We start from the raw sequence: 26,896 nt of genomic DNA, 5'->3' as shown, positions 1-26,896 counted from the left end.
CCGTAGAGTGTCAATGGGACGAAACCGAGAGAAATAATGCAAAGCCTGCGAACGGAGAGGACATTAGTACACAACCAGTACGAGCTTGAGTTCAGAGAACCCCATAGAGACAGAGGGCTATGCGACCAATAAATACCTTGACAATTGAACACTCCGCAATTCACATCACAAGGACAGTCCGATTATTTGCACAGTCAATGGCCAAACAACCGATCTTTGCGGAAACTCCGATGAGAAATTTTCGGACAAACAAATCGCCGACGTGATTATATAATCCTATATAGTCACTTTCCACTCTTTATTTACTGTGTACATTTATTTACAGTTAAACATATAACTTCATCGACTATGTGTTTTCTATGCTCATAGCTAATATTATTATCTGTGAATATGAAAGAATATAAATCTTGCCCTCATGGTGACTTTCTTGCTTCCTCAAGACCAATAGTTCCCTACTAGCTACTGCAGCTAGTCAACAAATCACCGGCCATTTATGCATCTCCAGGCGCCCTCGTAGCCGCCGGGGTCTTGACGCTGCGTCTCAGAGGCCGGTCCTTGAATTCCCTTCGTTTGAAGGACCATATATATCAGGATGCCGATTTCTGTCCCCACTAGCCCAGAACATTTCTTTTCCCCTCCGCAACACCCCGTTCCTATCGGGTCTTAATCAATAGTTATCATGCCCCCAGTGCAGGGTGAAGAACGAGTGCTGACAGTGTGAGGATGCAGACTACCCCGCAGAGTGCTTTGGCGCTGCGAGATTCTTGATGCGATGGTTTGTCAGACTAGGCTGACCCTGTGCAGTTTCGCCGACCTTCATTATTATTTTACGGCCCCAAGCCCTAGACCTCTGCATCATCGGTTTGACAAGGGTTCATATCTCTACCTCTATCACCATGCGAGTCTGCAGAAAACACGGATCGAGGTAGCTAATAATCCGGGTACGCCTGATCAGGACTCATTCCATGGAGGTCAGTCTTGCTATGGGCATTGCACTCCAGTTCCACCCGTTGACCAGCTAGTTCCCAGCCCTCGACAATGTCCACATTCGCCATTCCACCAGGTTTCCGACGCTGTGCACAATGACGGTGGATGGACAAACACAGTCCCAGAGTCAGGAATCCTTCCCCCCGCCGCCAGGTGCTAATCGCTACGAATGGCTACTACCGAGCGGTGACCCTCGCAAAGACAGCAGCGACCACTTGCGTCTTCATACGCTGGATATCTACTTCTGGACAGTAGACGATGCGAATCAATTCCTCGACTTGGTCAAGCGTTATCTGCCCCGATCACAGGCCGAGACTGACCGTCATTCTTTTCCACCGCCGCCACAAATTGCTGCCGCCAGTACGGTCGTGCAGCAGCTGGAGAAAGTCGCAATTTCGGATCCTGCTTATCAGAACGGGCAGACGCGCAACTCTCAGTCTGAAGCGACCACCGCCAGCCCCGTGCCCACTTTCCAGTCGATGACAGGACCCAGCACCCTTCCTCCTCCCCCTCCACTCAATGGGCCTCCGTCATCGACTGCTGTGGGGGGTCAGGCGGAGTTTACCCCTCTCCCATACAACCCTGCTGCACCAGCTGCCCCGGAACCGATCAGACACCGCGAGAAAACACCCCCTCCGATAGATGGCGCCGAGGGGACCGGACTCGCAGCCGCCGCGGCCGCCGACGACGGGGTCCCTTACGCACCTCCCTCCCATCTCTCCGGGGAAGGGAACTTTGCGCCTCCTCCACCCCCTTCCACGCAGGGGATTCCCTTCTCGATGTCCGGGAGCTATGCATCTCCACCTCCAAGCGCTGGACTGACTCACTCGACATCTTTCTCCTCGCGGTCCTCTATCCAGAGCCCTGCCGGGGTCCCATCGTACGTCCCCTCGTACCCCGCGGGCGGTTTCAATGCAGCCCCGGTGCAAACCATGTCCTTCGCACCACCCCCCAAGGACCCCAATGCGCACCTCTATGGAGCAACACAGAGCCTGTACAGTCCACCTACGCAGATGCAGCCGACTTCGCCTCCGCCCATCGGCGGTTACTCGAATTTCTCATACGATGCGGCATCGACGAGGCAGTCGACAAACAGTGAATACGACATCCACAGGCAGGTGTATCGACCCACGGAGGCGGAGGCGACATCACATCATCAGAAGTATGCGCAACAGGCGATGCAGAATCCCGGACAACGGTCGCAGAAACTCGAGGATCGGGCGTACCGGGTTGAAAGTGGGGTGAATAGATTCTTGAAGAAGCTCGAGAAGAGGCTGTGATTTCAGTTTCCTTTTGTTATCCAAGCTGTTCATATTGTGACCCGAGCAGAATGAATATAATTGATGCTAAATTGCATCATTGATAAGAATCTCGGAGCTCGGCGTGAGTCAGCCCTAGGAAGCACGGACCAATGACGGCGCTTCACACGATCTAGTTAGCCGGCTATAGACGGCTTATAGATCGGACCGTCCATATATAATCTCCCTTCATCCTTGGTACTCATTCATCCTCAACCAACCCACACCTATCAAATATACTTTAAAGCCCAAACACCTACCGCGATGACTCAACACCCCCAGCAAATAAAATCCACCACCACCGTAGCACACTACCTCTTCACGCGACTGCAACAACTAGGCATAGAATCCATCTTCGGCGTACCTGGCGACTACAACCTCCGTCTACTGGACTTCGTGACCCCGTCTGGGCTCCACTGGGTTGGAAACTGCAATGAGTTGAACGCCGCGTACGCAGCAGACGGGTACGCACGCATTAAAGGCGCATCGGCACTGATCACCACGTTCGGCGTGGGCGAGTTATCAGCTATCAATGGGATTGCCGGCGCGTATGCGGAAAAGGCCGCGGTGGTGCATATCGTCGGTACGCCGGCGCGGTCACTCCAGGATTCCCGCGTCCTGATGCATCACACCCTGGCGGATGGGGAGTATCGACGGTTCGCGACCATGGCGCAGCAAGTGACGGTGGTGCAGACGAATCTGGTTGATCCGCGAACTGTTCCTGAGCAGGTGGACTGGGCGTTAAAGCAGGCGATGGTCCATTCACGACCCGTATATATCGAGGTCCCTGATGATATGGTGGATGAGGAGGTGTCTGCGACGGGGTTGGCAAAAACGATTGAACTTCCCGTGGATCCGGAGGTCGGTCGCGATCAGGAACCGATGCAGCAGATCCTGCAGCGGATGTATGCGGCGAAACGGCCGATGATCCTCGTGGACGGGGAGTGTCGACCGCTGGGGATCGTCGAGCAGACGGAGAAGTTGATTCAAACGACAGGATGGCCGACGTGGACGACGGTGTTCGGGAAGAGTCTGGTCAATGAGGATCAGCCCAACGTGTATGGGAATTACCATGGGGTGGTAGGCAGCGCCGAACACAAGACGTATTTCGAGACGGCGGATCTGATCCTCATTCTTGGTCCTCACTACACGGATACCAATACGCAAGCATTCACGACGATTCCCCGACCCTCGGTAACGATTTCGTTCCTGCCGGATCGCATTGACGTCTGCGGGACTGGGACGTATCGCGAGAGTCCGCGCTCGTTTCTCTCACGACTGCTTCAAACTCTAGACTCGAGTCGCATCCCACAGATCCCGAGTCTGAGTCGACCCATCGTGGAAGAAGAGGAGAAGACCACCCCCATCGACCCTGCCAGTCTCATTGAGCAGAAAACCTTCTACCGGTTTGTGAACAGGCTGTTCCGCGCCGGGGACCTCATCCTGACGGAGACGGGAACGGCATCGCACGGCGGACGGGAATTCCGTCTCCCGCCGGATACGCGACTGTTCGGTGCGGTGACTTGGTTGTCGATTGGGTATATGCTCCCTGCGACGTTGGGGGCAGCGCTGGCGCAGCGAGAGAGGAAAAAGGACACGGATAATAACACCCGCGCAATCTTGTTCATTGGGGACGGCAGTCTGCAGATGACCGTGCAGGAGATCAGCACGATGATCAGCCAGAATCTCAATATTGTCATTTTCGTGATCAATAATAGTGGGTATACTATTGAGCGGGCCATCCATGGTCGAAAACAGGCGTATAATGACGTTGCGTCCTGGAGACATGAACAGGCCCTCGGGTTCTTTGGGGCCAGGGAGGACCAGGTTGCCAATACCTTCAGCGCCAGAACGTATCAGGAATTGGAGACAGTACTGGCGGACGAGCGCATTCAGCGTGGAACGGGGTTGAGAATCATCGAGGTGTTCATGGAAAGGGAAGATGTGCAGGGAGTGTTGCTGCAGCTGATGAATAGCCAGATCGCGAAGGAAAGGAAGTGATTCAAGTTCTTTTTCTTTCTTATGCCTACTGTGGATGCTTATAGACATCCCAATTTCATGCCGATACACTCGTCGCCAGCAGAGATGTAGTCTTTGATTAACTGTAATTCAAAATTCACTAACTTGACTAGGAAAGCCATCCATTCGGCCGAAATCCTACTATGTATGCAAATGCAGTAAATAAAACGCTCACACAAGACCAAAGGATCCAGATAAACTCCACCAAACAAATGCTCCATCTTGCATACACTGTTGGCCTTGCTCCAACCATAGAACGCAAATGCTTTCCGAAACCGAGATGTAAAGGCCAGGTTGAACGAAAATAAAACAATAAAAGAAAAAATGGATAATAATAAAAGTGTGCGTGAGGGCAAGTACCATCACGACCATCAAAAGGGTATAACAAGAGGGTAAATCACAAGAATCGAATGGAGAAGTGAAAGACAAGTAGAACACAATACTAGGGTCCCTGCAATTTCCTATCAGTACATCGGGACCTTTCTGCCCATACATTGCTTGGCTTAGTTCAGGGACAACTTTCCAATGTCGGCATCAACGTCATCCTCAATGGGCTTCGACTCTGTGGTGGGATCAGAGGTCTCGGCAGCATTCTCTGGGGTCGGCTCTGCTTCAGTCTGGACTGGAGGTGCAGACTCAACGGATTCCCTAACCTCTGCTGACGGGTGGCATTCGGGGGTATCAGAAGGAGTCGGCGCATCGACTGGCTCCGTAGGTGCGACCGGTTCCACGGTGGTCGATTGAACAGCATTGATGGTCTGCTCTATTGAAGCTTCCGTCGGCTGCTCGACTGACACCTCGGGTTTGGGTTCTGCTGGTGCCTCCGCATCCACGGGCACTTCTGAAGGTTGAGGAACGGACGAGTCGATGGGTGCATCTGTCGATGGCTTCTCGAGCGTTGCCTCGACCGGCTCCTCGGCAGCGCGCTTAGCTTCAGCATCTACAGTTTTCTCGTCGACTTGTGGCTCAGAAGGAGCTTGGGTAACATCCTCCGAAGTATGTTGCTTCGCAGACTTCTGGGGTTCTTCATTCGGGTTCTCTGCTGTCGTCTCTTCACCACGCTTCACCGATTTGCTGGTCTCCTTTGTCGGGCGCGGCGCACGGGGTTCAGTCTTAGGCACAACCTTCTGCACCGGTGCACGAGCCGTCTTGGTGGACCGGGGCGGGCTTTTAGCCTCTACTTTATCGTGTGTCTTGCTGGCAGAGCTCGCGGTGGGTCGCATCATCCGGGCCAGGAACCCCTCATCGACCGGCTTTGAGCCTCCTTGGCTCACCCGGGAATGGGGTCGCTCGCTCCCCGAATGCCCAGGAGGAGAAGGGCGAGAAGCGTGCTTGCGCACATTTGAGGCAGTGGGAGTAGTTGCACGTTGATTGGCCCCGGCTGCAGGCTTCAATGTCGATGGTTTGCGGGTAAGTCTAGAAGTCGTTGTTCCGGTGGCTCCTAATTTCCCCGAGGACGACAAGGTGGGTGCCGTCGCGGACGCTGGAAGGCGAGCAGACCGGGATGGTGAGTTGGAACGGGGTTTGGTGCCTGAAACTGTTGGCCTAGTGGGCTCGCGCGAAGGCATGGAAGACCGAGGGGGTCGCGAAGCAGTCCTGACTGCTGTTGTCAAGGATGTACGACTTGGTTTCTGAGTCGGAACACGATGGTCACCAGCAGTAGCAGTCTTCGCCGTGCGTGTCGCCTTGGCTTTATTATTTTCGGTCATCGCAGGCGACGTTGGGGTACGTGGCTTGGTGGATGACCGCGGGCCTGTGACAGAGGTTGACCCGGAGGTCGGTTTACTGGCGGTACTCGCTTTCGCTATATGAATCGTCGATGGCCGCTTGGTCACGGTGTTTGTTGGTTTAACGGACTGCACGGCAGGGGATGTGCTGGCAGCTGATTCTGCGACGGAATGGTTTTCCTTGTTGTGTGATGGCACGGTTTCCTTGATCACGGGCTTCGTACTCTCCTCGGCCGAACCCATCGGGGCTCCTGTCGATGCTCCGGGCAATTCTTTTGAGATACTATTCTTTGAGTCATTGCCATTGGCACTCGACTCTGGAAAGCTGTTGCTGATGGGGGACAAAGACAGCGGGCTTTTTAGACTGCCACTATCATCTGAGTTGAAGGTCTTCACCCTTGATGGGCCAGCGGGGCTGTCACTGCCACCACTCGCTTTCCTCAACCCTACGACTGGGTTTGACTGGACCGCCCCATCGACAGCGATGAAGCTGGCACGCACTTTAGAGAGTGGTCTGCCCGCGCCGGAATTCTCCGATCCAACCGGAGACCGACCACGCGAGGGCGGGGAAGTTGTGGTATTCTGGTTGTTCTCGAACTTGGCGAGGAGGCTCCTCACACCGGGATGGGCACCCGTATCGGACATGATGTCTTGTTGGAATAACAAGGTCGAGCGAAATAGTTTGGTGTTAGACCGACAAAAGCAATTGTGAATGACGGCAAGTGGCAGCGGGTTCTGCAGGGGGAGATTATTTTTGTCTTCTCGCGAGCGAGGGGTCGAAATTTCGGTAGTACAAGGTTTGGCTGCGTGTCAACGCAGATCAACCGATGAAGACGCGCTTCTTGGAGGGGAGCGGGTGACGTGATATAAACAAATCCCAAAACAATCAAGACGCAGTAAAAGGTGAGTGGAGCACACTAGCAGGAAGTCAAAGTCGATGCGACAAAGTAAGGATCGTACATTATGGGTTCCAGGAGAGAATGATTCCAGCGCAAATGATAAAGACGATGAAGGAGGAGAAAAAGAGAGGGAGAGGGAGGGAAGAGAGAAGAAAGGAAGAGAGAGAAAGGAGAGGTGAAGAGAGCCTCAGGCAGCGGTTTCAGGGGTCGGATCCGCTGCTTCACTTTAATCGATTCAGGTGGCCTTAATGAGTCAATAAGTAACCTGGAACGCATTCCCTTCCTCCTAGAGCCCCTACGGCCTCAAGGCAAAAGCTGGTGATTCACTTCCCCTACTGATCCGGTCCAAGTGGGTGCCATTGGTGCCATGATGCCACTTATGGATGCATAGTGCCATTCACTACGGATACTGTGGTGGATCATCCGCTACCGAGGCCCTTACACGAATTTATACCTTACTGTCGTCCTACTCTCATCAGTATCTCGACCCCTTTCCATTCGGTGTCTTCTTCAAGCAACGGAACGAGGTTAACCCGTGGAGGGAACGCATATCATACAGGGCCGACTGTGTTGGACGCACTAGACTCCTCTGTATACTGTATAATACTCTGTAAGTACCCTGCAATCAGCGTTCTCCCCACAATCCTAAAGGCCAGATTGCAATAGACGGACGAATCAAAGTCCAGGCTAGTGAAGCCCACATTCGATAGCCTGCAGAATGAGCAGAAAAGGGTGTCGATCGGGCGTGGCGAGAGCACTTCCTCCTACGTAACAGTTGCGATAATTTCCCCTTGGATCCTTTCCAGAAGCTATTTAGTATATTCCTCTATAACAAACTCGTGGATTATACTGGTATGGGTGGAACAGACCTTCCCTCATTGAAGTCTTCTAACTAGGGAGGGTGTTAGACTGAATGCAGTTCTGGAATAGGAATCATATATCGGAAGAGAATATGGGAGTCCCATCCACTCTTTTTGTCTCTTCCACGCTAAAAAAAAAAACGGGTTGGGGCGAAGTAGAAAAAAGAGGATGATCTAGAAGTAATTGCCTGATTGGGACAGTAAACGAAGGAGATCAGGTGACGGTGTATTTCATGCCTGACTTTTCAGGCAGATAACAGGCTTCAACTCTTCAGGAAAGAATCTCGCATGGACAGCCTACGTATATATCCTGGAGATCAGATCCCGATGCTCTCCTGTCAGGTCTTCAAGTCCTGCTTGGATCTAGTCTCTACAGACAGACACTCATCTATGTCCCTCCCTGACTACGTCTACTCGACTATACTCCGTAGGCAGTCAATACGAAGACCTTATCATCGGCCCGTGAAGAGGCTTCTACATGATAAGGCCCCAGTTCCTTCCATCTCTCCATCCAAAAGACGTATATCATAAAGTATATATAATATATAGGCTTCTTCGCTACCATACCTGCATTCCCCATGGACCGTTTGTCGATCTGCCGTGTGACGTCATGGGGACGTCTCCGCCAAAGACGCGCCTTCCGACCTTACAGCCTACATCCGACAGCTAACGAGTTAGTAGCTGTATACCTTGCTTCATTTATGCCGATCCACACCTGTCGTTCTTGGTCTGCCAACACTACACCCCACCCCCCTTTACGCAATGATCACGACGGATTGCTAATCGGGCCGAGATCTAGCAGAGATACGACGCGTTGCCACCCCTGGTCTTCACTATTCATCCATCAAAGACCTTCTGATGGCTGTGGCGTCCATGGAGTGTGAATCAACAAATTCTGTCTCGGGGAAAAATTACCACCCTTTAACGGTGCAAATTGAAGTAGACGATGATGAGCCTAGGTCGCCCATATCGCAGACGATCGCACAAGCACCTCCCAACGCCAAATCCCCTCTCCTGCAACTTCCGACCGAGCTTCTGCACTATATCCTATCTCATCTCTCGGCGCTCGATCTCACCCGTGCCTCGGCCACCTGTCGATCTTTCGCCGAGCATGCCGCAAATGATCTGTTGTGGGCGGACCTGATCAATTCCTATCTGCCGACCAAGATCCATGATCCGGGGCCTTTCGATTCTTTCCGCAGCCTTTACGTTGCTCATCATCCGTGCTGGTTCATCCCGCAAAAGAAAATATGGTTTTCGGATACAGCACACACAGGCAATCTCATTCTGGCTCGTTACGATCATCGCCGAGGGGTCATTGAGGCATATCGGGTTATCGCAGAGCGGCGAAGCCACCAGTTTCAGGTGTGGGACTGGAATTCTGATGTCTTGATTCAAAGCTTCCACCCCAAAGCGAGACTATGGCTGGATGACCCCGTTCTTTTCCTGAAAAATCCTCGGGGCGAACAGCGATATCTGAATGGTGAAACCCGCATGCCCATGGCTCTCGAAACTCAGCATGTTTTCAATGCCTTCTCGCTCTGTTCCGCTGAGAACCCGTCGGACCCTGACCCCAACAAACTATGGCCACCACCTCTCATCCCCAGTGACCATCGTACCTGTCGGGATGTGGAACCCCATCTGACCGACGGACTATGTCATCATCCTCCAAACATGGAGTCGATGTCCGAGCATGCGTTCCGGATCAGAAGGTGGGCTCACTTCCGCCCGGGTATGCCTACCTTCACTGCGAGTCTGAGTGAGACGCTGTCGACCTACGCAACCCTCGACCCACTTCTGTATACCCCTACTCATGAGAAACCCTACCAGGGGATTTGGGTTGGGGACTACTCTGCCCACGGCTGCGAGTTTCTGCTGTTCTTGCAACGGGATCGAGACGGTATTCCTAGTGAACCTCCACCCAGCGATGACGGGATCATCCACCAAGGAGGCCTCGAGGCCATCAAGCTCACCGGGGATCCAAATGTTCCGCGCGGGGAGATCTCCTTTATTTCAGATGACATTGGCGACGGCGGTCTCATCCGGGTGGCGAATGAATCACTCTACCAAGGTGCCAGAGTGGTGCGCAGCAGAGGACATGTGGCTGGTCTGGGTTTCAGGGATGGTACGTTTGGCCGTTGAACGCTACCGAGCGACGGTATTCTGACACTGCCTATTTACATAGATACCTTCATCGATTCCCAGCTTATTCTCATCTCACCAGATTGCATAGCGCACTACTGGGAGGCTATGGGCCATATTTCGTATTTCCGCCGCCTTGATATCGACGAACTCCTCCAGATATGATAGTAATAGACAATATCGTTCACCCTCCTTTACGAATTAACGAATTATGTCGACACCCATTTCGCGGCAGGTAATGTGCATGGTTCCATGGAAGGGGGTTATGGAAAGAAAGTGTGGAAATCGGTGCACTTTTGCTTTTGATTCCCTGGCGAGCACAATCACCTTTTCATAAACGCATACAGCGGCCATATCATCTCCCGGTTGAAATGGACGGGCTTCTTATGAATACAGCTCCAAAGAGCACCTTTCAAGGCCTTAGACTCGAAAGATCCACCACACTGGACCCATGCAACAAAGGAACAGATCTAGGCTTATGGTGTGTGCCATCTCTCTTCCACGGGAGGGATAGCCAGCAGCCAGCTGAACTTTGCGTGCAACGTACCGGAGGATCGATCGATCTGTAGGGCAGGCTTATAAGATGAGACTGGTGAGTTATTGGTAGAGTATCGGCAAAGCGACAGCAGTCGGGGTCGTTCGCCCAACATTCATATGTACATGCAAATATACCAAGGAGAGAGACACAGACTTTGCAGGATGGATATATGAGTGCAGAATGGAGGAAAGGTATGCAGACAAGTCGAAGTTCCTAACGCTACGGCCTGCCATTCACACGGAGTGGCAGACGAAAAAGGAAATCATCAATCATGAACGCAACCACCATGATGGTAACAGACACCCCGTCCCCAACGACTCATATCGTCTCAGCAAGGTGACGTCTTGACCCTTCACATGCCCCGTCAGGAAAGCAGTGGATGTCTCAAAGGCCCAGCTCCATAGTCCAACATAAGAACAGATACCAACCGAAAGCCGTAGAGTCGCAGAATCATCGCATTGACAGACCGGACATCGTAAGTTTCGGATCGACGGGCTCACCGTCTGCGCTCAAACCAACTGGAGGAGCCCATCACGGCAACTGACTGATCCATGACCCACTCGCCGACACCGAGATATTTGTCAATCCAATTTTTGAAATCCTTGTTATCGGTGATTTTATCGGAGTTGAGACTGGGGCTGTGTAAAACCCCACGCGTACCCCCCCGATTCGATTTGGGGTGCGTGGGGTGAATTCGTCAGTCATAGGTTACACAAGCACAAAGATAGACCCCTGGATCGTCTGTCTGCAGACAAACAGGACTTTCGAGGGAGGTGGAGAGCAAATATAGGGGTATATATTTACGTAAGGCCAGTTGAGCGCTTGACACCTGCCAGAAAGGCGGAGACTGGAGTATATCGATTAGCTAAGGCCGCAGACGAAGATCAAGGGAGTAAGAACATACTGAGCACCGCATCAAAGGCGTAATGAGATAGGCGTCCGAGCTACAAGTTGCATGAATCCAATTAGCGCCGTCTCCCCACGCAACACAGGGAATTCAGTAACCCCAGAGTCTACACCAGATCTCCCCCACGGATCATAAGACAACGTACCATGATGAACTTGACGGAGTCAGAGATTAGATAGGAAGAATGAACGTTTGTCGCTTCAAGGCCACTGTACAGATATCCAACAGTCTATACAGTCAGGTACAATGAGAACTAGGTAGGTCGGAAGAAGGTAAGCAGCTTTGATTGATCGACGGCAAGCAGAGAGAGAGTCCGTTTGTTTCTTGGGCAAGAAGTCGGGGGGCGCTCACGTGTGTTTTGCACATGACGTGGGCGACTGGACGATGGGGCGGTGAGAGAGACTGGGTGGCTGAGTATTTGTAGCTAGTGTGGCTGCATACAGTTCTTATGACTAATGAAGTTCATAAGCATGAAGCTTAGTAATCTGGGCCATAACTAAATTAAGTTATTAGTTAACTAGAAACAACCAAAATAATGAATACGAGAAAGGAAGATAAGAAGAAAAGAAATCTATAAATCAGCTAGCAGTAACTTTTAACGGTTTAGTAAGAATATGCATAACAGACTATAAGATTTATAGCGCGGTGGTTTTCGTATGTGTGAGATAATTGCGGCAGAAGTCTAGTATACAACTATACATGAACATTTAGAAATCTAGTAGACAAGGTAGCCAAACCTTGGATTTTATTAATGCCCACTTTATATCCATTGTAACGCCTTATTAATTCTAAATTTCTCTGGCATTACTCGTGGGATATACAGCCCTATTTTTGGGTTTCTTATACATATAATTGTCAAGGGCTGAACCCATAGAACCTACAAGATAGGTTATGTACAAGAAGGAATCGTTGAAGAAGGGAAGAAACGAAGAAAGGAAGAGGAAAATGAGCGGTAAACAAACAAGGTGGGCAGTCACGTGACATAGATCGAGGGCCGATGGGCCAGTAGGGACAGTAGGGACAGTAGGGCCAGTAGGGCTAATAGGGACATTGGCCCGAGAGGTCAAACGGGCTCCAGCCCTTTACAATAATGCTATTCCTGAGGTAGTAAGACATCTAAGAGTTTAGATCATGAACCATATCTTTAAACACTCCAGTAGTAAGGTTTAGTTAGGCGCTCTCACTCCTTGTGGTATGAGTCTTAAATGTACTGCATGTAATTATCAGACAACTGCAGTTCTAAAACATCCAGTATTGGAACCGTATTTATGGCATTGGTGTAACGGTTTGGTAGTCTATACCCTAGTAATGTCCAAAGTTGAACTTCCACTAGTTGTGTGTCTGGCAACGAATAAGAGGGAATAATACTGCCATTTATCTAAGCAATCTTATAGTTTCTACATAATAAACTACGTAGACCAAATTGAGCATGTGTTCTATATGTTCTATGTTCCTTACGGCCTTTTAAATCCCGAACCTCTACTATTTATGTCCCCATAACTACTACCCGTACACCTTATAAACCATATGTTAAATAGACCGTGTTCTGTTATATCCCACAGTTCGATTTACTTTTTATCCACTACATATCCTATGTAATATACAGCTTATCTGTCCCCTCTTCCTAAATCTCTTCCCTCACATTTCATACATTGGATCAACCCTATATATCTTGCATGTCAGCATGTTATAGCTAAGCTTAAGATCTTAACTATTCCACTGGATCAAATGACCATATCTGATCCCCATTCCTGAGCACCTTATATAGTAGCGCACTGTAATGTTAGGTGACGCACCTACACCTAAGACTGCACCCCATACAATTTGTGCGCTTTCTATGTCACGCATGTTGTATGCCTCCTGTATATTCTATCTACCCTATGTCCTCTATAGACAGGAAACCACGATGGTACAGTTGCCTTTATACATACGTACTTTATATATTAATTGAAGGAGATGGCCTTTTATGGATATTTTACGATATATGGATTTTAGCTCTCTGAATTACCTACTAACCTCTTATATATGGATATATCCAGGCAACTCTAGAATAATTTGAATAGTTTCAGGACACCTCCAGTATTAAATACTATATATAGCGCGGTACCGCCAAATGCGGTTGCTTTTTTTATCACCACCATTCCTCGCTTCACTTCAAACACAGCTAACAAGAAATATGGACTGCTGCAAGTGCATTTATCTCGAGACTTGCCCGTGCCCCTGTCATGAGGCAGCACATATCAACCATCTGGGCTACATCAATCCCGCCAAAACGATGACAAAGCGGGTTAAAGCGATCAGGAGTCGGTTCAGACCAGTCGCCCTAGGTGACACTATGGAGGATCTGGATGACACTTTGGGGAAGACGTCTCTGAAAACTGAAGATCCGAAGTGTACTTCTCCGGTGGAAGTGTGGAGACAGGACGTAGCCAAACAGCAACGTCCTATGCAAAAACCACGCGGGAACTCCGGCAGTAAACTCCCGTTTTGGAGGCCATCACTATTCCAGAATTTCTACAGACATCCTTGTAGATTCTCTACTTCGGAGACGGCTCCCTGCGGGAAATATGGCCAGGAGGTTCGCGTATGCGTCTTATTTATGATAGGTATTATTTTTATGGTTTTCTTAGAGTCTTGGTCTCTAGAGGTGATGAATTCTGTTTATTAAGGGACTTGTTTGGAAACATAAAAACAGTACAAAAAAAAAAAAAAACTAGTTCATACATTATTATTCCGTGTCGATTCGTAGTTTATATATTATTGCAGAGTAGCTGTCGTAAAAAGATAAGTGTACGGAGTAGAGACTAGAGAGAACCATCGGTGGAGATGGCCGATTCTAGTAACCGTGTCAGGTAGGCGGCTAAACCACATCGGGCCATTTCCCAACCGAATTTCTGGATGCGACTTAGAGTCAACGAATGGGATCGGGATGATAGTCGGAGGATTTTCCACGACACATCGCATTGAATAATCGGAATACGAAGACGGTCAGTATTATCCCTAGAAAAAAAGAAATGTACTCCGGAGTAAGACGGTCTTTTGGTTCCCTCCCGTGGGGGAACCAACCGACTAGAGACTACTGAGAGCAGCGGCCAACGACATTTTCCCTCCCGGGCACACACCCAATCCAGTCCAATCCAATCCAAAAGCCGCCCCTCTCTCACCGGCTCTCCCCCTGGGCCTAACTCACTCTCCGTCTCTTTTTCCCCCTTCTTTCTTCTTCCCCTCTCCAGCTTACCTCTTTTCTTCACCTCTCCCATTCCTCAATTTACTGTACTCTTGCAGAGAACTCGTCCAAATGGCCGCCAGTTCCTCTCTCGATCATTTGAGCAACCGCATGAAGCTGGAGTGGCACTCCAAGCTGAACACGGAAATGGTGCCGGCAAAGAACTTTCGTCGCACATCCATCATCGGCACCATCGGTATGTCCTTACCTGCCATTTGACATGCGCTCAGTTCCGATGGAGCGTGTAATTAGCCCACCTGGCATTATACTAATCATTCTTTCTTCCATCCAGGTCCCAAGACAAACTCAGTGGAGAAAATCAACCTCCTCCGCAGAGGTACGGAGACAAAGCCTAGTGTCCTTGGCCACGATTCAAGCTGACGTCCTATAGCTGGTCTCAACGTTGTTCGTATGAACTTCTCCCACGGTTCGTACGAGGTGAGTTTTCGCTATCGCTTTTTTTTTTTTTTTTTGGTCCCCCACCGGCTGACCACCCCACTAGTATCACCAATCCGTTATCGATAATGCCCGCGAGGCTGCTCGTCTCCAGACCGGTCGCCCTCTTGCCATTGCTCTTGACACCGTGAGTTGAGACGACATCTGAATGTCTCCGATCACTTGGTGCTGACACCGCCTGTAGAAAGGGCCCGAGATTCGCACCGGAAATACTCCAGACGATAAGGATATTCCCATAAAGGAGGGCCATGAGCTGAACATCACGACTGATGAGCAATACGCCACCGCCAGTGACGACCAGAACATGTGAGTTTTCTCGCTATCTCCTGTAGTATTGTCCGCCCGAAAATAGAGACGGTCGCTTCGCGTGATCTGACGGTTTGCTCGGGACTGTTGTGAGGTTCAACTAACGGGATGCCGTAAAGGTACCTTGACTATAAGAACATCACTAAAGTGATCTCCCCTGGCAAGCTGATCTATGTCGATGATGGTATCCTCTCGTTCGAGGTCCTCGAAGTTGTAGACGACAAGACCCTGCGTGTTAAGTGCCTCAACAACGGCAACATCTCCTCCCGCAAGGGTGTCAACTTGCCTGGCACCGATGTTGATCTTCCCGCTCTCTCCGAAAAGGATATCAGTGACCTCCAATTTGGTGTGAAGAACGGCGTCGACATGATCTTTGCCTCGTTTATTCGTCGCGGTGGCGACATCCGTCATATCCGTGATGTCCTTGGTGAAGAAGGCCGGGATATCCAGATCATTGCCAAGATTGAAAACCAGCAGGGTGTGAACAACTTCGACGAGATTCTTGATGAGACCGACGGTGTTATGGTAGCTCGTGGTGATCTGGGTATCGAAATCCCCGCCCCCAAGGTCTTCATTGCCCAGAAGATGATGATCGCCAAGTGCAACATCAAGGGCAAGCCCGTCATCTGTGCCACGCAGATGCTTGAGTCGATGACATACAACCCTCGCCCCACCCGTGCTGAGGTGTCTGATGTCGCCAACGCGGTTCTCGATGGAGCCGACTGTGTAATGTTGTCGGGAGAGACTGCCAAGGGATCGTATCCCTCCGAGGCTGTCAAGATGATGAGCGAGACCTGCCTGCTGGCTGAGGTTGCCATCCCCCACTTCAACGTCTTCGACGAGCTGCGCAATCTCGCCCCTCGTCCGACCTGCACGGTGGAGTCCATCGCTATGGCTGCTGTCAGTGCCAGTCTCGAACTTAACGCTGGTGCCATCGTTGTCTTGACCACCAGGTATGTCATCTGACGCGTCGCTTCATTAGGCGAGCCTGCTGACCGTATTGACAGTGGTAACACCGCACGTCTCCTTTCCAAGTACCGCCCTGTATGCCCCATCCTGATGGTTACTCGTAACCCCAGAGCCTCGCGGGTAAGTTCATTAACGTAGCGTCCTCGTTGTTCTCCTTCGCTGATCATTCGATCTGCAGTACTCTCACCTGTACCGTGGTGTCTGGCCCTTCCTCTTCCCCGAGAAGAAGCCCGACTTCAACGTCAAGATCTGGCAGGAGGATGTCGACCGCCGCCTCAAGTGGGGTATTACCCACGGTCTCAAGCTGGGCATTATCAACAAGGGCGACAACATTGTTTGCGTTCAGGGCTGGCGTGGAGGCCAGGGCCACACCAACACCGTCCGCGTAGTTCCCGCCGAGGAGAACCTTGGCCTGACTGAGTAAATTCATACGTTGAAGCCACTTCGGGTGGATGACGCGGTGTAACGACGGGACTGACCGATCAACACTGAAATGGGGGTGGGTGGCCTCGAGCCATCGTAGACCGACCGGTCTTAGTGGAGTATGACCAACCAACCAAGTCCGGATGTTTTCAAGCCTGTCCCTGCTCACAACGGGACTCATTGGAGGGGATGATCAGATTGGAGCATGACTGGACAAATTGAATTGGCACAGGGGTGCTCAGAAGCGATGCATCCACACTGGAAGCGAAGCGAATGTTCACTCCGGAGCGTAACTGTGATTTGAGCCATATTTGGTGATATTCCTGCGGTTAAAAGCTAGATTAATGATTTTGCATGTTTATAATGAATTGAGCCTTGAACATTGACATGATCCGGGGTAACGGTAGTGCCTTGTAGCTAGTCTGAGGGTGGTCATGGACATAGCCTAGATATCAGCTAATAGCAAGCATAAGCCATGGGATTTCTCGAGCAAACTGGACCCATCATATATCATGTCGATATAATAGACAGACAGATATAGATCAAGGACCTTGATCACTCTAGACAGTCCTTGATCGAAGAATACACACTGTGCTGTACTGTACACCTCCCATCCCGAAACAATCCCAGGAAGGTGGGAAACAGGCCAGAAGACAAGGCAATGAAGAAAGAAAGGGGAGGGCCAAAACAGGGAAAAAAAAAAAAAAAAGGGAGAGGGAGAGGAAGCCAACCCCATCCAATTCCAAGCCTTATGCAAGGAGAAGTACCGACAGAAAGCGCTCAATGCGGGGGAGAATTCCTAATGTCAACCGAGGTCTGGTAATTGTCTGCCTCTGCCTTGTCCGAGAGAGTCGTGTATCGGAACACGTTCTTGGTATGTAGATAGCTGTGTTCTTTCCATTTTGTCTGTCTGCGTACGGCTGTCCTGAAGGAGGATTGAGTATGTAGATAGAAATAAGAAAAAGGGGAAGAAAGGGGCAAAGAGAAATTGCCTCGTGGATTGCACCAGATCCTTGAACAATAATCACGTTCCCGTCCTGTCCCGGATTCTGCCGATGGGTCGGGCCAACGATCGTCGGTGAAACGGAAGTATGTAGTAATTATTAGTTGCTCTAAGTGTTGATGCTGTCTGGTCTGTCTTGTAGTTGAAGAAATTGGTTGAAATAAATGATACATGTCTAGATGGTTTCAGATGATCGGGTCTATAGTATTATTTCTTGGATGGGATAGATAATTGAGTGAATCTCATTAAGATGAATGAATGGCATTCATCAAATTACCTGATCCAAGTCCTCATGTGATGACGTAATGCGTACAATTTTAACTAACTTAACATAATTAAAAAGTTATACTATGTAGACGATGTTTTAATACTATTTCCTCGAATTTAATATATTTGTCTTTTATAACTCTATTAGCATATTCCTATATAATTCAGTTAGTAGCAGTTTATACATGCTATATTCCCAGAACAAAGCCCAATATCTTGCCAGCTACTCTGTAGTATTTCCATAAACTCAGAAAGTTCCACACCTGTGTGCAATCTCTCCCATCATCGGTCAGCTGTTCCGGGGATTATGGAGAGAAACATCCTCGTCGGGCTCGTTTACAGTGCCCGTCTCGTCCATTCCCTCCCCGTAGTGCTCTATCTTCTCTCCTGCTTCGGTGATTTTGCTCATACCGACGGCGACCGACGAGTCTTCGAGGTGATTCCCCAAGGCCAAAAGGGTGGGAAGGTCCTTGTTTTCTCTGCGTATATCGGTCATTAACCGTAGCGGGGGGAGGGAGGGGAAGACAAGGGTTACCATGCGCTCCTCATATCTTTGAAGTGTTGTCGGCTTCCTCGAAGAAACCAAGTACAAAGTTATGGCTAAACCTACGATCGTCATCATCGTCCATCTCGAGGATTTGGCTGAATGTGTCTAGATCGACGCAGTAGGCCATGTCACCTAATTTAATCTTCTGGGGTTACCGAATATACGTATCATGTTAGCTTGAGTCTGTCTGCAGGTGAAAGCAAGAAGAGACGGGATGTACGGATTTTGTCAGTCTCAATGATGTAATATTCTGTGTTTCTCTGTGGGAACGGTTCAACTCTGTCATTAACTATTGTTGAGAAGATAACTAGAGGCCTATTAGTGCAGGAAGAAGAAAAGATGTCGTCAGGTGGATAAAGAGGGACAGGTCTGTAACAGAACTGATCATCTTTGTATATATTAATATTAATCAATTCTTTTTCTAGACACATAAGAAAGAAGTTTCGGAAGTCGAAGAAACGCCAATCATCACCTAGCATTGCGACATCTGTTAACAATACAGTCTCTGCCCTACACATTGGGAAGTTTCCCGGAGTATTTGAAGGCAGAAAAGTGACCAGAGGTGGACTCCATTACAGCTTGTCCTCGGATGCTAGGTATAAACATAGACTTCTATTTAATATTAAATAGAAAAAGATATATAAACATACCCCTTACTCCACCCTCCCATTGACCCCAACCAACGTCGCCATAATCAGTCATATTCTCATGATATTCATACATCTCACGTCATAAACTCATCAATATATAGTCATCTCTAGCCAACCATATCTATCTCTAGAACTCGACTGGCTCGGGCTCAGCGGCATCCCCATCCAGGATTTGTTGTTCCACCGGGGCGTACCGATACATCTGGGGATGTTGGAATTGATGCCAGAAACTTGCAGCCGGTCAGTGAATATCCGTCGTACATGCTTCTAGATGACTTACCTGGGCGCTTGGAGGACGTAACGGGCCATCGCCTCCCTGAATCGACTCTTATACTCCTTCGGACTAGTGACAGTAGGTCGATTCTTCCCCCCACCGGCGAACCCACGGTCTTTGATCCACGACTCCAACTTCTTGTCCCATGTGTACGTGCGGATGCAGTCGATGACCCCGACCACAAGTTCTGACCGACTCTCGTCGATGGCGATCATGAGCGAATAGTCCATTACATTCTGTCGGCCCAAGAACAAGGTGTCGTTCCAAACGCTCTGGCTCAACAACTTCTTGGAGTGCTCGCGCGCGAACAGCGGCGTCTCATAGATGAAATCCACCATGTTCTCGTCCAGAAGGACCTCGTTGCGTTCCCCCCCGTACTCTGTACCTTGCGGTTCCTCATGGAGCCCTTGAGGTCAAAGATCCGCGTCGGCACACGGTCGTAGAACAGGTTCTCCATTAGTAGAAGGAACCAATTGAACTCGGTCCCCGTGGCCGGGTTCTTGATAATCACTTGGTAAAATCCGAACATTTTCGCGATTGCAGACGGTAGTTCGTGAAACAATGCCTCAGACATAATCTGGAAATATGCCGGGGCGAACTTGAGGAACGCCTGTGTTTCAATGGGGGCCAGTGATTTTAGAATGAAGCGGTCGTCCAGAGTTTTCAAGAATAGCGACTTCGTTTTTCCCCCCTTGGAGTCCCATTTAGCGCATCGCGATAATGATTCAACAATTCGCTCAGCGACTCCACATTTCTTTCGCAAAGCATCAAATTGCTCTGCATAGAACACCTTGCAAAGCATCTTCGCTTGTCCTTCCTGGAACTGGTATTTGAGATGGGTTCCAGTAGACCTCAATAGGGCATGCTCCACCCGAGCCTCGTTCATAGCCTCGGGATCCTTCTCCGGGTCCCGCATATTTCACATCGAGCTCTTCATAACGTCTCTGTATACTTGCCAGTTTCTCTTTATAGTCATGTGAGTCTAACGCAAATGAAATCAAAGAACTTGGTTCATCCTCGCGCACGATAATGTCACAGTCCGCAAAGACGTGGTCGGACATTGTGAGCGGATAATCGAGAGGTGTCCAACCGCTGGCCGAGCGCTCTGACCAGAAGTTGGTCAGTAACTTCAGAAGTGTGCTTCTTTCATGCTTCGGGAACTCTTTAAGGTCAATTGTTTCATCCTCCGGTGACATCTTCGCCAGCTCTTCGTTCGAATCTGTCACTTGGAGCCCGTCTGCAGAGGCTCGATCTTCATCACTATGTCCTTCCTCCCCCTCCCCCTCGGACAGGATATGGTGTTCCTCCGCTGGAGCATTGCTGTCGATGTCAGCATCTTGCATTGGTTCTTGTCTACTACGGTCTTGCCGCTCTTCTATTGAAGGCCGCTTGAGGAATTCCTCACTTCCTCTACTCGAGTCATCTCCTGGTACCCGTGGACCAGGTGACATAAGGTCCTCTCCTTCGCCAGAAGGTTCTCGCTCTTCCACTGCCTCCCTGACATTTTTATAAACTTCCACAATCGGTTTTGATTTGGCAAGGGGATATGCACGGGAATGTGTTGCCCTTGCAGTTCGCCGTGCTCTTTCACGCTGGCGTTCCTTTTCGAACTCGCGGCTCAACTGTTCGAAGTGTTTGGTCAAGGAAGAGACTCGTGAGTGGTGTTTTCTTGTCGGGATCGAGCGAGGAATGAGAGAAGGCCCGGATGTGAGTCTGCTATTGCGAAGAGCACCGAGTCCCAAACGGTCTGATAACTTCTTGTCTGAGAGTTTAAACTTCGAGTCATAAGGGGCAGGGCTTCCAGGCCTAGCCTTATATATCCTCGACAGACCGTTGTCACTACATGCATCTTTCTGAAAGTGGGCCGGTTGTGACTGAGCACGAAGTAATGGAGGAGAAGCCGTCCTCCTAGTGCGCCGGCTGGCACTATCGGCAGGCCGTGGAATAGCCGATAGAGGCGAACTTGGTGTGGCTGCTGGTAAAGTTGTAGATCCCTCAGCCTCAGCATTCTTCTGGTTTGTTCTAGGTCTCGTCCGTTCTGGGGTGGTAGTCTCGGTTGAGGTTTTGCTTGGATTAAATGGCATTGACACTGGCCCCAACTTTGCTTGGTTATCTTCCGAACATCCTTCGGGCTGAGAAGGAGGCACAGCCAAGTCGAGGTGCAGGACATGTTGCTCCGCTACAGTTTAGATTGGGGAGATGAAGACATTCTTACTTCTGGGGTAGGCGAGGAGGGAGCAGAATCGATTTCCTCCACCTTAGGTGCTTCATATTGAGCCGTTGCTCTGCCCTTCTCCCCGGAGTCCTCTTCAACAACGGATACCAGCACATCCTGCGTCTTTTCTGGAGAAAGTGTCATGCGACGCATTGTGCGTACTTGAGTGGGCTCCTCGGCGCTCTCACTTTCAGCTTCTGTCGGAGTAGTCGTAGCCTCCTCCGCTGAACTAAGAGAGGTGACTGAAGCGTCCCTGTCGAGAAAGATCTTCTTGAGCTGTAGGGTCGCCAGCCGTCTAATATCATTTTCGGAGGGGAAGAAATTCTTCTCAAATTCAGCAAATGCGGTGTCCCATTCAACAACCTTTTCCTGCACAGATCGAAGCACCTCATTCAAAGGGATCAGTTCCCAGTATCGAGAATTCGTATATTTGTCCTGTAATTGCTTGATGAGTGCTGCGTGGTCTTCATGTGCCTTCTTTGTCAAAATCTCAATCTCTCTTGTGCATTCGTCGGCCAATTTCGGAATGACACTCTCAACGTTGATGCCTTTGAGGCGCGTTTTGACGGAAACCATGAATTTGTTCAGACGAAGTTCAGTTCGTGCATAAACTTCATTTCTGAGCTTAAGATCATTGTCCACTTTCCATGTGACCCGGGTCCTCGGCACAATGATCTCAAGCAAATTGATGGTGTCATAGTGGATGCGCAAAGCAACGTCTTTGAAGCCAAAATAACGAAGATGATCGCGCTGTAGATCATGGGGGCAAACACCTGCCCGGGCATGGAGGTTCTTGCTCCAAAAAGAGAGCTCCAGATACTTTCCAAACGAATATTTCCACGTGCTTTCGGACATCGGGAAAACTTGAGTTTCATTCCCACAGATCTTGCAGCTGCTCCACATCAAGATCGTGTCTTGAAAACCTCGAAGCTTCGAAGGGTACGGCTGAATGAAAACACTGATTTGGGCTTCTCCATGCACATATTGGCGGTGGTGTTCAAACATATGTTTTTCACAACCATTCACGGTGCAGATAGCATTAGCATTAAGGCAAAGATCCTCCACATATTGGCCGAGTGTACAATCAGGCTCAAAGATTGTATCGCCCCCATGTTCATTATAGTACTCCAAAGCGATGAGATCCGGGCCAGAGCATGGGACCGATGAAGTGGTGCAGACGAGGCTAAAGAGAACAACAATATTCTGGTGTGCATATGGATCAAAGAGACCCACAGTACCAGATATATACGCTTCCCATTGCCGTTTTTGGGTTTGGTAATGGTGCAGGGCCCTGTCGTATTCGGCATCATGAACTGCACGCAAGACCTCTTTGACTTTAGGTGGAGCGTCTTGTGGCGACTCGTGGACCATTTCGGGCGTTATGAAAACAAACTTCTGTGGTTTGGATTTTTCATCGACTGATTGGTCTGATTCGGGATCCCGATCCCGGAGACGCTTAAGGTAGTCCAGTCTACGTTCCATCTCTCTGGCACGCATTAGCAGGTACGGAGGCTCAAACTTGACAAACGGAGAGGCGGAGAGGATCTTCGTTTCATGGTCCCGAACGATGTCTTCATAGTAGGTTGGCATAGGCACGTCGTCAGGCACATCGGTGTCCTCGCTGGTGATGGCAGCCTTCTCTTGAGAGAGGCCATCTGTCTTCCAGTCATTTGGATCCGCCTGTGGAAGTGGTGGACGATGCCTTTCCTCTGCTTTGGCCATCGATGACCGCGACATATCATCAGCCTTCTTTTCTGTTTCAGCCTCAAATGACGTTGGTATCTGAGCAAACTCATCCCTCATCACACTGGTCTCTAATCTTAGGTTGTAAACAACATAAGTCATGAACTCGGTGATCCTCTTCACTTTTGCAAGGACTTCTTTGTCCCCTCCACGAAGAACAACGGTACACCCAAGCTCTTTCCGGCAACCTGATAGGTACATATATGTCTTCTTTTGACCATTAAACACATAGGTTTTGACATCGAAGCTACCACACTCACTACCCATGGGGGTAGTTACCAGTTTATCCATGGAAGTGATTATCCTTGTTTTAGTACATCGCGACACAGCCTCCAGGACTGAGGACTTGACATTGTACGCGGTTGCGATATTGGCTTTCTCAAGCAATTCCAAGGCCAAGCCGGATACATTCTTCTCCACTAGAAGCAGATTGGGCCTTAGAGCAGCTATTCGGCTGACAAGGTTCTCAAGAAACTCGCGTTCTTGGCGAATTACGGGCTCCAAGCTCATGAAGTGCTGTTGGTAACGAGCATATTCGAGAGGGAAGGTGATGATTAAGATTTTCGGCTGCGGAATACTTCTAGACATGCTCTTAAGTGCGAGATTTTTGGTGAATACCAGCCCAGAGACATAGCATGTGTCGCCTGGTCGACCACCCAAGATCTTTTTGAGCTTAATGTAATGACGAATGTCCATATCATCGCCGCCCTGAACATCTGGATCAACATCGTCTGCCGCTTTTAGAAGTATGGGAAGAAGAGCTGTCTCCCAGCTCTGGGCATGGGGAACTGATGAGTCGTTCAAGAGTTGGCGTAACAGTTTCCGGACATGCTGTAAGCTAGCTTTGTTGAGCTCAACTGGGGGGGCCTCTGCCCCCCTCATTGAAGAGCTCCTTGTCATCTTGAAACCGCTAGTAGGCATACCCTTGGGGAAGACATGGACGGCACTGGACGGCTCGTGTGTAGTGAAACCGCTTTCCTTCGACGCTCTAGGAGAGTAGCGCTGATGAATACTGCTAGCAACGCTGAGATTGCGCCGCCTTCGGGGAAGGTTGACCGCTCTGGAACTGCTATAACTGCCGTCATCCAACTCACGACCACCCGTATGATTAAAGCTTATCACGCTTCGATCTCCAAATGCAGAGCGGCCTTTCTTCATAGCAGCAAGAAGCCCGCCAAATGTTGTTCGTTCAGTTTCACCACCGCTCTTGGAGAGTGATCCCTCGGAAACTGCTGACATTAGACTTGGCTGTTCATCGCCACTGGACGCCTCATCCGAAAGGTACTGAGCTAGGTCCGGGTCGATAATGTTGTCTCTGTGAAAGGCGGGTAGTCGGGATTCAAGGGTAGCGTCGTCCATATGACGCCGCTGGAATGGTGCTCGATCATCATGATACGGCTTGAAGTTACGAATAACCTGTTGACGAGAGTGGTGGCGCTTGTGCCCTATGGAGTGAGCTCTTCCACTGAGAGATGATTTCAGTGACCTTGAAGACGTGGGCCTTGCTAACGGACGGTCTGGGCTGATCTCAAGAACAGCTGAACGGCGGTTATGGCCCTCACCAGCGCGCCTCGTGGCCGGGATTGCCATAGTTGGTGTCTTCATTACATGCTCGATCGATTGGGACACAACGGAAGATGCGTCATCATCGTCTGTACCCATACGAGGATAAAAGTCAGAAACTCGAGGATTGACGATGACTGGACTCTGTTCACTGTCTGAAAACTCGGACGAATCATCGTCATGTGCGTTGATCATGGCTTGACATGGTTTGCAAACGCGAATAGATCCCTGCTGGCCAAACTTGTCCCCGGGAACGAGATGGGTGCATTTGGAATCGAATATCTGGCCGCAAGTTCGACAATGGTGCTTCCGTCGAAATGTTGAAAAAGGCTCACCACAATGAAAGCAGTCTTTCGCATTTTCATCACGCATCCAAAAATCCTTACTGAGCAGTTTACTCCGGAGATGCGATATGACACCTTCTCCCACCGGTGGACGCCGACTTCGTGCATCCTGGCTACTGGGGACACGATCAACGGCTGTGTTTATTGGGGGCACCAGAGGCAGCCCCGAAGCTGGCTCGACCTGGGAGGCCTGAGGCGCAACATATCCAGACAAGCGGGCAGAGCTTGGAACAGACGGCACCTCCTTCACATGAGTTTTGGAAGACTCTCTTGATCGCGTCTCCCCGTCCGTCAGTGACAGCGATGTTGCAGCTGTAGAAGCCGGTAGCTTATCAGGGAATGCATTATCTCCATTATTAGGGGAGTGAGAAACACTGTTCGTTCCAGATCCCGAAATGGCACTGGACCAGTCGGGGTTGAAAGAAGAGGCCGAATTGGATCTGAATCTCTCTTGGGATAATGGCATGCTGTCTTGGGATCCATCAACCGAATTCTTACCTTTCCGCTCTTGGCCAGGCAACGACGAATCTAGCTCGTGTGCGACTTGGCCCTCTAGCCTCTTCATGTTATCAGGCACTTGGCTACCTGTTGCGGAAGGCCTGCTTAATTCTGACATCCCCGGACCTTCAACAGAGCTACTCTGGGGCTTCGCCTGTAATACAGGGGAGTGTGATACCCGTTGGCTCCAGCCCGAAGAACTTAATGAGGCAGTATGTGGGGTTTCTTCCTTGTCTGTACCTCCCGAATCCATTGTCTGCAAGCTGTGGGTAGACAGGTTGACAGAATTATTGCTTGAGTGAGATGGATCCTTCATGGCATTGACATGTACTTCTGTAACCGTCGGATCAACGGCTATAGAGTTCGCTGTGGCTTTCGGTAGAGCAGCTGGAGATTTTAAGGCAGGGGAGGGTGAAATCGAGGCTTTTGAAGATACGCTCGTTGTCTTTGACGAGAGTTTCGAGCCCTTCTTAGTGTCCAAAGATTGAGGGCCATCTTGGATAGGGTGATGGCTGGAAGACATCGGGGAATGTAGCCTAGAGCCCTGAGATGAGCCTGGGTGGTATTGCTGAGGTTCCACTCCGAAGGCTGCAGGATCAAGAGTAGGCTTTGCTCCGGAGCGCTCTAACGGAGGGCTTCTTGGACCATGATCTTCTGCGGATGCCTTATCCGACAACCTTCCCACGCTGCTGACTATATCTCTCACACCGCCAACTGAGGTCCGAAACCGACTATACAATCCACTTAACCCCCCTTGGATTTCACCTGAGAAGCTCTTCTCTTCTGCTGCAGAACTCGGGGCGGGTGGGTTTGTGAAATCGTTGAACACGGTGAGAGAATCCGATTGATATGCTGCCGTATGGATCTGGTCGAGAGTCGCATTTAAACCTTCCCGTTCGGCTTGGGTGGACAGTGAGGCTCGAGATCCCCGTCGCCCGAGTGGGAGGAACACGGGCGATGGGGCTGGGCTTGACGTCCGAGACTGTTGGGACTCCATCTAAGGTTTCACTGGGCCTAGTATCATTAAGAGTATCG

At 50.1% G+C, this 26,896-nt stretch overlaps 7 protein-coding genes across 7 annotated transcripts; 4 read left to right on the top strand and 3 right to left on the bottom strand.

Annotated features, from left to right (window-relative positions):
• Positions 1 to 679: 679 nt before the first annotated feature.
• Positions 680 to 2,267, top strand: ATNIH1004_006115 (uncharacterized protein; the record flags this gene model as incomplete). The annotated part of the gene is made up of 3 exons (XM_033570751.1): positions 680 to 717; positions 805 to 971; positions 1,030 to 2,267. The coding sequence occupies 3 exons, from the start codon at positions 680 to 682 to the stop codon at positions 2,265 to 2,267; spliced, it is 1,443 nt and encodes a 480-aa protein (XP_033426783.1).
• A 282-nt stretch (positions 2,268 to 2,549) lies between these two features.
• On the top strand, positions 2,550 to 4,286 carry ATNIH1004_006114 (alpha-keto acid decarboxylase family protein; the record flags this gene model as incomplete). The annotated part of the gene is made up of 1 exon (XM_033570750.1): positions 2,550 to 4,286. The coding sequence occupies one exon, from the start codon at positions 2,550 to 2,552 to the stop codon at positions 4,284 to 4,286; it is 1,737 nt and encodes a 578-aa protein (XP_033426782.1).
• Positions 4,287 to 4,807: 521 nt separating this feature from the next.
• On the bottom strand, positions 4,808 to 6,676 carry ATNIH1004_006113 (uncharacterized protein; the record flags this gene model as incomplete). The annotated part of the gene is made up of 1 exon (XM_033570749.1): positions 4,808 to 6,676. The coding sequence occupies one exon, from the start codon at positions 6,674 to 6,676 to the stop codon at positions 4,808 to 4,810; it is 1,869 nt and encodes a 622-aa protein (XP_033426781.1).
• Positions 6,677 to 8,663: 1,987 nt separating this feature from the next.
• ATNIH1004_006112 (uncharacterized protein) lies at positions 8,664 to 9,932 on the top strand (the record flags this gene model as incomplete). The annotated part of the gene is made up of 1 exon (XM_033570748.1): positions 8,664 to 9,932. One exon carries the CDS (start codon positions 8,664 to 8,666, stop codon positions 9,930 to 9,932), a length of 1,269 nt encoding a protein of 422 aa, XP_033426780.1.
• Positions 9,933 to 14,675: 4,743 nt separating this feature from the next.
• On the top strand, positions 14,676 to 16,758 carry PYK1 (pyruvate kinase CDC19; the record flags this gene model as incomplete). The annotated part of the gene is made up of 8 exons (XM_033570747.1): positions 14,676 to 14,799; positions 14,896 to 14,940; positions 14,995 to 15,041; positions 15,106 to 15,186; positions 15,244 to 15,365; positions 15,485 to 16,318; positions 16,373 to 16,454; positions 16,513 to 16,758. The coding sequence occupies 8 exons, from the start codon at positions 14,676 to 14,678 to the stop codon at positions 16,756 to 16,758; spliced, it is 1,581 nt and encodes a 526-aa protein (XP_033426779.1).
• A 1,558-nt stretch (positions 16,759 to 18,316) lies between these two features.
• ATNIH1004_006110 (uncharacterized protein) lies at positions 18,317 to 18,701 on the bottom strand (the record flags this gene model as incomplete). Its single annotated transcript, XM_033570746.1, has 2 exons — positions 18,317 to 18,578; positions 18,634 to 18,701. 2 exons carry the CDS (start codon positions 18,699 to 18,701, stop codon positions 18,317 to 18,319), a joined length of 330 nt encoding a protein of 109 aa, XP_033426778.1.
• Positions 18,702 to 19,351: 650 nt separating this feature from the next.
• FAB1 (1-phosphatidylinositol-3-phosphate 5-kinase FAB1) lies at positions 19,352 to 26,858 on the bottom strand (the record flags this gene model as incomplete). The annotated part of the gene is made up of 5 exons (XM_033570745.1): positions 19,352 to 19,454; positions 19,505 to 19,854; positions 19,884 to 20,321; positions 20,350 to 21,672; positions 21,714 to 26,858. The coding sequence occupies 5 exons, from the start codon at positions 26,856 to 26,858 to the stop codon at positions 19,352 to 19,354; spliced, it is 7,359 nt and encodes a 2,452-aa protein (XP_033426777.1).
• Between the last annotated feature and the right edge of the window lie 38 nt (positions 26,859 to 26,896).

The sequence above is a fragment of the Aspergillus tanneri genome, assembly GCF_003426965.1.
Source record: "Aspergillus tanneri strain NIH1004 chromosome Unknown AapTan_4_pilon_pilon_pilon, whole genome shotgun sequence".
In the NCBI taxonomy this organism is placed as follows: Eukaryota; Fungi; Ascomycota; class Eurotiomycetes; order Eurotiales; family Aspergillaceae; genus Aspergillus; species Aspergillus tanneri.
Note: the sequence above shows the minus strand (reverse complement) of the source record. Positions and strands in the feature narration are given on the sequence as shown.